The sequence below is a fragment of the Lactuca saligna genome, chromosome 5, assembly GCF_052625555.1.
Source record: "Lactuca saligna cultivar CGN05327 chromosome 5, ASM5262555v1, whole genome shotgun sequence".
NCBI lineage: Eukaryota > Viridiplantae > Streptophyta > Magnoliopsida > Asterales > Asteraceae > Lactuca > Lactuca saligna.
In genome coordinates, this window is record NC_136421.1 from 211803149 (window position 1) to 211812368 (window position 9220).

The 9220-nt window shown below is 35.6% G+C and overlaps 1 protein-coding gene across 1 annotated transcript; it reads right to left on the reverse strand.

Moving 5' to 3' along the window:
* Positions 1–1097: 1097 nt before the first annotated feature.
* On the reverse strand, positions 1098–7858 carry LOC144998832 (uncharacterized). The gene is made up of 22 exons (XM_078958567.1): positions 6767–7858; positions 6550–6665; positions 6265–6473; positions 6059–6178; positions 5824–5958; positions 5611–5736; positions 5474–5529; positions 5315–5405; positions 5025–5142; positions 4697–4909; positions 4280–4592; positions 4083–4176; positions 3884–3992; positions 3507–3778; positions 3293–3420; positions 2940–3174; positions 2651–2839; positions 2241–2521; positions 1948–2134; positions 1637–1879; positions 1457–1548; positions 1098–1369 (listed from the first exon to the last, which is right to left on the reverse strand). The coding sequence occupies exons 1-22, from the start codon at positions 7582–7584 to the stop codon at positions 1222–1224; spliced, it is 4293 nt and encodes a 1430-aa protein (XP_078814693.1). The 5' UTR covers positions 7585–7858; the 3' UTR covers positions 1098–1221.
* Positions 7859–9220: the final 1362 nt, after the last annotated feature.

Below are 9220 nucleotides of genomic sequence, written 5' to 3' on the forward strand. Positions count from 1 at the left end.
TGATGGTCAATATGACCTGGTGAGAGTTTAAAAAATGTATCCAGATATTGAAACACTCACAAAAAATACAGCTACATACTCGTGGAGACACAGCTACACCCACATGAATAATATCAAGCACCACCATGGTGACACGTGTTGCATTATGTTTGTGAGTGTTTTCATCATTCGTATTGATGAGTGTTCTCTTAGCACTACTTCACTTTCAGTTAGGAAAATGTTAATGTATGCTTATAAAACTACAATAACTAAATAGCTTAGATGGCTAACCCCCTGCTTGCCAGAATGGTCTTAAGATAGTTATGATGGTTAAATATACTAAAAATCGAATAATTATTGATTACGTATCTGCAACGCAACCATATTGTCATCAGATAATCCACAACGGCAAAAAGATGATACTCGCTAATTTTTTCGTGGTGAGATTAACAAATATAATGCAACACAAATGAACTTTTGAATGTGGTGGTGACCCAATACATAGTCATGTTAGTGAATAACTCAAAAAATATTTGGCACAATTAAGACATTATAAGAAATGACAATTGAGTTCTAAATATTTACGAAACTGCCATCACGCCTCGTATTGATTCCCATATTCTTACAAAAATAGAAATTCTCATTTGAACCATCCAACCACTTTTCTAACCACCCACAAATTACAACCGTAGAACGAATCTGATCCAATGGCTGTAAATGAGTTTCTTACAATCCATTCCTTAACTTTCAGGTAACCTCCTTCCAAATGGATCGATGAGAGGACAGCACGTCGACATACTTCTATGGTGACTCATCATCAACAAAGGGCACCTCCTCAGTCAATAAACCCTTTACAGGTTTTCTTTGTGGATCACAATTTTAAGCTTTCTTTTGAACTTGACTATATAGTATATATACCATATAACACAGCTTCTTGAATTCCATTTTTTATGTCTTAAGGACAAAAACATTAACATATAACATAGATTATGAACCAAAACCCTACCAATCTAACAATTCAAGATTCCAATCCAAAAAAAAAAAACATTCAAAACCCGACATCCAATCCCATACTCTAAAGCTACATCTGTTTTGCATATACGTACGTGTATTCATGATTTTGGGTAACATCAAAATTTTATATATATTTTTTTTGTACTTTCTTTCGTATAAAACTACACACACACACACACACACAAAAATAAATAAATTAAAAAAAGGAATGTGGATATATGTTTTGTTTCACGACTGCCAAAAAACAGTGGGATCATTACAGTATAATGTTCGATCTTGAATTTCTTGATCAGCCACATGATAATCAATTAGTTGTGCCTGTACAATTTTACACACCATCAATCCAGATGGAAGCATCCACCATCCACCATCATCCCTGCACACCACCACCACCACCACCACCACATTTAGGTTTCTTAAGGGAAATAAAATGGAAAATTGTAAGAATAAAATAGCAGCTTACAAGCTTAAGCTCCAGGACAAAGAATTTAAATGATTGTCGTTTGGGGGGAGTTGATTCTTGTAATGAAAATATCCACATATGAAAGCAACAACCTGTTTCAGAAACTATAGTTACAAAGGCTCATGTAATTTATTTTTTATTTTTTTTTTAAGTGTTGTGAAGGGAATGACTTTGACTTACAACATTGACCAAGGATGTGATGTTCCAGAGTGCATAAAAACGTGCAAGCCCTGATGAACGCTTAGGAGTATGACTAAATAACGCGCTAATTCCAGCTGGAAATGGGAGGAGAATTCCGAGAGGGGGAAGAGATAACACCAAAAATAAATCCACCATGGAATTTGAGTAAAGCTGAAGCAACATCAGTAACACAAGTATAAAATCTCCTAACAGAAGAATAGATATCACCAACCCCACAAGATCCTGCAAAAAATACAAATAATTATAATATTACAAAAGTAAGTAATACTCTCCATCTGGTTTGGTTTTACCTGATGACCAACTGGTTTGGTGTTGCATATGATAAACGATAGAGGATACCACATCATGTTCTCTCTAAGTGTTCTTAAGCTAATATCATCTAGAATCCATCCAGATGCTCTTCTATGTGTCATCAAGGGTTCAGACTCTTGGAAATGGACGCGTTCTTCAACCTTACCACGATGATTCACGAAATAGCTGCACATCATGTAAGTATCAAATTCAAATCAATTTGGATTTTTCAAGTATCTAATTGAAATCAATGTATCTTGAGGTGACTCCAATGTAGAATGAATTAAATTACCTTGACTGCACCTCGGGATCGGGTAGACCATGTGAAGGTGGTGGGGCCCGCTGATTCTCAACTGCAGAAACTACCAATCCGAATTGATAATAGCCCAAGGCAGTAGGCTGAAAGCAAGCTAAATCAACGCGTATTCTGTGCACTCTTAAAGTTGGATTTGCATACATGTCAAGCCAGCTTATGATTGGTCGGAAAGTTGACTTTAACTGATCGCGCCTAACAAGCCGTAGCTGTGCATTTAGACCAGCAACCAATCGGTACCAAATCGTCGATGTCACAGCCTGTAAAATTTAAAAATAAATAAATAACAACGCACTTTCAAGTATTTGTTTATTATAGCATCTTTAACTAAGGCATTGTACTTTGAAAAATGTAGCCAATTATAGCAATGTAATTATAAAATTGTGGACCTGACTCATGAGGCTAGTTAGAATATTATCACTATGAAGAACAAAAGGAGCCATGTAACTTCCATCTCCTCCAAAAATTAAAGAGAGGGGAAATCTTTGATGAAGTGAAGGAGGAAGGTCGTCTCTCTTCTCATCTCCACCAAGGAAAAAATCCACATATGCAAGCATCATATCAGAAGTTGCAGAAACCTGTATTTAACAAATAATATAAAGAGAAATGAAATTGTAAGAAACAAATGATTGAAAGCAGATTGTTATTTGTTGGATATAGAAGGATAAAAAGGGAAACCTTAAGCCCCTCGTAGAGAGCACGGGAACGACATGAACGCAAGCACGCATGATCATATTCTGATCTAACAAACTCACGTAATCTTTGTATCTTTTTTTTGCGACACCATTGTAGCCATGTCCAGGAAAACGGATATGCAACCACAGAAAGGATGCTGTAAAATGATCCTTCCCACCATTGAAAAGCTGCTAAACAATTTATCTCCTCTGCAAATCTATTGAATGCATCTTCATATCTGCCACACACCCAAAAAAAAAATCCCATTATGTAGTGTATGGATAAATGATGTTTTCGTTTATAAATTTTCCAAGAAAAATCACTGTTAAACGAGGGAAAATTTGTAAAATGCATACACAATTTCAGCTACTTGTTCTGAAGGGGAATGAGGGAGATGCCAAGGTTCGCTGAAACTATTAGATCCCATGAAGTACATTCTGTGGACATGATTCTGAGATTCCTCATGTCTATTTGTTTCAAGAACCTAAAAAAGAAGCAGCAAACATAAAATTTAAATTCCATTTGAATCTACAAACCAAACACACGCTTTGTGGAAGTTAAAGAATGGACCTCATTCAATGATTCCAAGAAAGGAACAGATCGATCCAACTGCAAGCCACGTCGAGTGGGAACTAATCCAGGCAATTCATCCCCACCAATAAATTTCACACGAGCAACACTAAGTACAAGGGCAAAAAGGAGGAGCAAACCTAGAAGCATAAAACCAAATAGCCATGGGCCTCCAAAAGTATAAATTAACTCCTCAAATGTTGTATAGCAGTGAGGCATGTGGTATCTCTCAGACACACACTTGTAAGGGCAAGGAACATCAGAAACACCACCTGTAATGTAATAATATCACATGCTTTGTTAAGCAACATAATGCAAACTTTTCGGAAAAAGAAAATCTGACTCATTTGGAATAACCGAATAAATAAAAGAAATACCTCGAACAGGGGTAAAAATGGCACGATGTGGAAACTCTAGAGCTGGGCAATCGTAGCAAAGATCTCTTTCGGACCCACTAATATTCTTGTAAGTGCCAAGTGGGCATTCCTAAGATTGTGAAGGGAACATTTTAGAGAGGGATATTTGATATTTGATATTTCAGCTCATTTATGTGATTAAAGTTATGAATAAATGTACCTCACAAAAAATACCATACAGCCCTTGTGGACAAACTATTCCAGTGATAGTCCCGTTATTCCCTGGTTGCCCAAGGCCTTTACCAATTCCTCCTCTGACATATTCAAGAATCAAAAATACAATAAAAAAATGTACATGTAAGATGAAAAAATGAAGACGAAAGTAGTAGTAGTAGTAGTAATTGTGAGGAATCAAACCCGATATTAATGGTTCCATTAACACTAGCGACAGGTTGATATTCATCTCCAACTGTAATATCTGACCAATGAAAATGAATCCTACCACCACCCCCACCACCAGCATTCTGACTACCATACCCTCCAGCAGTTGAGATTACAGATGAATCGCCAAGTGTCAATCTATCGACAAACAGAAGAACACTTCCACCAGATCCTCCACCAGCATGCTTCACATCTTGTTTTCTTATATTTTCCCCAAAACTTTCTCCATCAGCTGTCAGTGACCCATAGATTGACAAACTCGACAAAGAGTGCTCCAATGATCCCATCACTATTTCAATTTTTTTTTTTTTAAAAAAAAAAAAGTAAACTATTACAGATTACCATTTTACCCATAATAGCATTTCAACCTTAAAGATTCAGAAGCTTACATACCTATGATACCACCACCAGCAGTTGCACCACCCAAACTATCATCCCCACTGCCACTACCAAACTCACAAGGAAAATCAGCATCACCATAAGGAACACCACCTTCAACAACAATACTGTTGTTATAGTATCCATCACCACCCCTGCCGCCATGTCCCCCACCACCACTAGTACCATCATTCAAGATTTTTCCTTGCCCAGCTCCACCAATGCAGCCTACATAAGTCCCAGATCTCAAATGTTTATTAAAAAAAAAAAAAAAAAAAAAAAAAAAAAAAAAAAAAAGTTATTTATATTGATGTCTGATGAAAGAAAGTAATAAAGTCTTTACCTAATCCAGAAGCACTTATTGATCCAGATGGTTTGATTAATACACTTCTGACCCATTGAAAATGAACAACAGATCCTTCAATGGAACCTTCAACAACTATCTCTTCAACTCTACAGATCTACATATACATAATGAGTTAATGACTAATCAGAAAATACCTAATTAGATAAAAGATGCTATTTTGGGTATATAAATGTGAGTATAATGCCATTATACTGGTAAAAAGAGTAACGTATGTTGCTATTTGAGCCTATTTCGTGCAATTTTCCCTTAAAGTAACTATTTGTTACCTGAAGAGTGAATGACAATGAAGAATTCACATTGCAATCTTCAGGTGGATGGATTAATTCCATTGGGCAAACCTCCAGTTCACAATGTGCCCTATCATATATCAACATATCATCTTACTGAAGTCAACCAAATCATTGACTACAACTAAAGGTACTTACGAGTGATCAATAGTTGTGTTCTCTAATGGACCTCTTAGCATCGACCCAGGTTCAACCTACATAAGTGGCCAAATATATTATTTTAAGAAGAAATCAGTAATACTATTATACTAAATAAATAATACAATTAGCCTTACATTGATACAGCAAAATATTGATAAAACCAGATGTTGAGCTTCTATAACATTGCCTTCTCCAGTCAAATTCAATGAACCTTGACCATGAACACCGAGATTTGCATTTGATTGTATTACAGATCCTCCCTGACATACGAGAATACTTAAAAACTACATTGGTTGACTTTTAAAGTAGAGCTTTGACTTCAGAAAAGAGAAGGAAAAACTAATTACCTTGAGAACAAGTAAATTGCTAGCCTCAAGCAATGACGTGGCAATAATCGGATCACCCTCACCATCACCATCTATAAGCATTTTGGAATTCAACATCAAGTGCAATTTAACAGACATTCGCAAAGCCCCATATATCTAAAACAACATATTAAGAAAGCAATAAGAATAGCAGAGATATAGAACACCACTGGATTTTTTATATTACTACTATAAGAAAACGTATATAACCACTTACCTTGATTACTGAATCACTCATTAAAAGTTCCTCTGCCATTAATTCAAACTCTGACACAGCATCATGAGGTAAACCAAAGCTTAAAACTGCTCCAGCTGATAAACTAAGTTGTCCTTGAACCTATATATCATAGAAAAACAGTCAATTGTTGTGAAAATGTTTGACAAGATATTAAGAATTGTGTGTCAAGTGAATATATTGGCAACCTGCACGCGACTCCAACGTAGGGGAACAGCAGCTCTAGCATATTCTTGAATATCAACACTAGTCCAACGAGGCTGATTTGGGAATGCAAAAAAAGGTGTATCTGTATCTGTTGACATGTTGTGGTTGTTGACTCTGAGTCTTCTAGGAACAGCATCATAGAAAGTCCCTGCAGCACCAGAGTTTGCAGGACAACCATAACTTTGTCCCCCTGTTGCATCAATTATTTCAATAAGTGTGAATAAAGATCATTGAAAGCATATGAGTGATATCTGATATGAATATACCATGAGCAAAGAATGTTTGATCATCATGTCTGCTGAATACATTCACAGATATTCTTCCACCAGCACCTCCACCAAAACCATTACCTCCAGATGCACTTAAGATGCCACTACCTGTCCTGTTCTTCATAGAACAAACAGAGATGATTGTTGCATAATTAGGTCCAACAAACAATAACAGAAGAACAAAAGCAAAAAAGATAAAGAAAGAGACCATTACATTTTCCGGGACTTGACGAAAATGCTGCCACCAGAGCCTCCTCCACCTTTGACACCACCATCACCACCATCTGCAAAAATTCTTCCACTGACTTCCACAGCATCCACCACCTCAACCCAAACCCTGCCACCACCATTCCCTCCATAATCATCGTCTTTATTAGTAGCCCCACCTTTGCTTCCATAATTATAGGGTTCAGGTAAATCCGACCACCCATAAGCATCACCACCCCATACATCCTCTGGGAGCTTTGTATTATCCACAACACAACAAGCACCTCTCCCACCATGCCCACCACCACCACCAAACACCCCTTTCGGCGAGCCACTTGTATGCTCCGGTGGATCACCACCCATAGCAGTAACATTAACGATTGAACCCTCTTCAAATGTCGCATTCCCTGCCGTCACATGAAGCGTCCCTGCTACTATCTCTGAATTCAACCCTAATCTAAACTCAGAACTAACATTGATAATTATCGAACATCCAGAAGCAAGACATTTAAATTTAACACCAGGGAGCACGTGAAAGTTCCCTTTTCCTTCTATATACACATCAGCAACGAAAATCGTACTAATATTTAGTTCACACGTAGTGTCTAAACTCCCGATTCCTCGTAAATCTTCTTCGCACGATAGAGCCGGAGGGTGTGGTGGTGGAGATGGCGGTGGAGGCGACGGCGGCGAATAATCTCCATGGAAATCAAGAATTGTAGATTCATCGATCGTTGAAGAAACACCAAAATTAGGGTTAGATGAGATAGAACTGAAGCCGTAGATAGTAAAAACAATCAGTAAATAGAAGATACGTGTAGCCATGGAACGAGTGCGATTGAATCATATGCTGAATGATCCTGGCTTAGTTAATTGGTTTGTCTGTTGTTGTCGGGTTAGATTGATCGAACAGCAAGAGTGAGAGAAAGAAGGGTCGTGACAGCGGCGGAGAACGCCGGCAAACGGTGGGAGCCACCGGGCAGAAGAGATTGATATCCAATCTTAATCGGGAAAGGATGAATCACAGATGATTTGGTGCATCATTGTCGACTTGAACTGAAAACAAAATGAGATTCGTGTAATGGTGTTCTCTTTGAACATTTGGTCAACTTGTCTTATTCATCATATACTTCCAGACAAAGGTAAATTAAATGTTTTTTTTTATCGTTGCATTAACATCTAAAACCAACGTATGGTCATCTCACTTTTAGTTAGAGATAATATATTTTAATGGATAAATGTAATAGAAACCCAAAAAATTTAAGCTTTTATCTATTTTATCTAAAGTTGAATTTTAAGTTCATTAATGTCTCAAACTTACTTTAAATTGTTTATTTATATAGTTTCACCGAGTTCCCTTAAGTTAGTTAGTTACCAATGCTTAGCTGGAGGATACGTGAGTTTTTGATCAAATTGGAGTTATTCAAAAAAAAATATTTACAAATCTAGTATAATTTTAAAAATATTTACTAAATTAGTGTTTTTTTATTTTTCTTATATTTTTTAGTTTTTCTTGTTGTTTTTATAAAACAGTTTTTTATTTATTTCTTTTATTTCAGTTTTTTTATCAAAAAACTGATGCAGCAAAACCGAACCACATCGAAGATATATAAAATAATAATTAAATCCTAAATATATATTATAAAATCATTTTGTAAATATTTTTTTCAATAACTTTATTTTGGTTAAGTTCATTTTTAGTCCAAAACAAATGTATATAAGCAAATGTTTAGATGGAATTATAATAGGGCTAATGTCATAAAAACCTTCAAGTTCTTAGGGTTTTGTCGGTTTTACCCAAAGTTGAATTTTATGTCCGTTTTTACCCTAACATTTTCCAAAAAATGTTTGGTTTTACCTTTTTACCGGTGATAACAAATTACCATTATATTAACTTCACAAAAAAACCCTTAAGTTTACAGTTTTTTTACGTTTTTACCCTTAAGTTCATAAATTTTTTTACACTTTTTCCCTATGTATTTTTTTTTTCATATTATACGTATTCAAGCAGAAAAATCATATGAATATGTATATTATGAAAAAAATATACTTAGGGTAAAAGTGTAAAAAAAATTATAAACTTAAGGGTAAAAACGCAAAAAAAAAAAAAATGGTAAACTTAAGGGTCTTTTTGCGAATTTAAAATAATGATAACCTGGAAAACCTGTTATCACCGGTAAAAAGGTAAAACCGAACATTTTTCAAAAATGTTTGGGTAAAAACGAACATAAATTTCAACTTTGAGCAAAACCGACAAAACCCTGAAAACTTGATGGTTTTTATGACATTAACCCAAATATAATATAACGTGTAACGTGTAACTACTTACTAATAAATTGATATTTGAAGTTTGGTTGATTTTGTTGTAACTACTTACTAATAAATTGATATTCGAAGTTTGGTTAATTTTGTTGTAACCTTGTAATACACATTGTCAATTAGCAGAAGATAAGTTTTGCTA

What these genes read in the sequence shown, in the direction of transcription:
- LOC144998832 (XM_078958567.1), bottom strand. Translation starts at nt 7,584, where the DNA reads ATGGCTACACGTATCTTCTATTTACTGATTGTTTTTACTATCTACGGC. An exon ending in GCAATTTACTTGTTCTCAAG is followed by an intron (nt 5,737 to 5,823) that starts GTAATTAGTTTT and finishes CTCGTATGTCAG; the next exon opens with GGAGGATCTGTAATACAATC. An exon ending in AATGGAACCATTAATATCGG is followed by an intron (nt 4,177 to 4,279) that starts GTTTGATTCCTC and finishes TGAATATGTCAG; the next exon opens with AGGAGGAATTGGTAAAGGCC.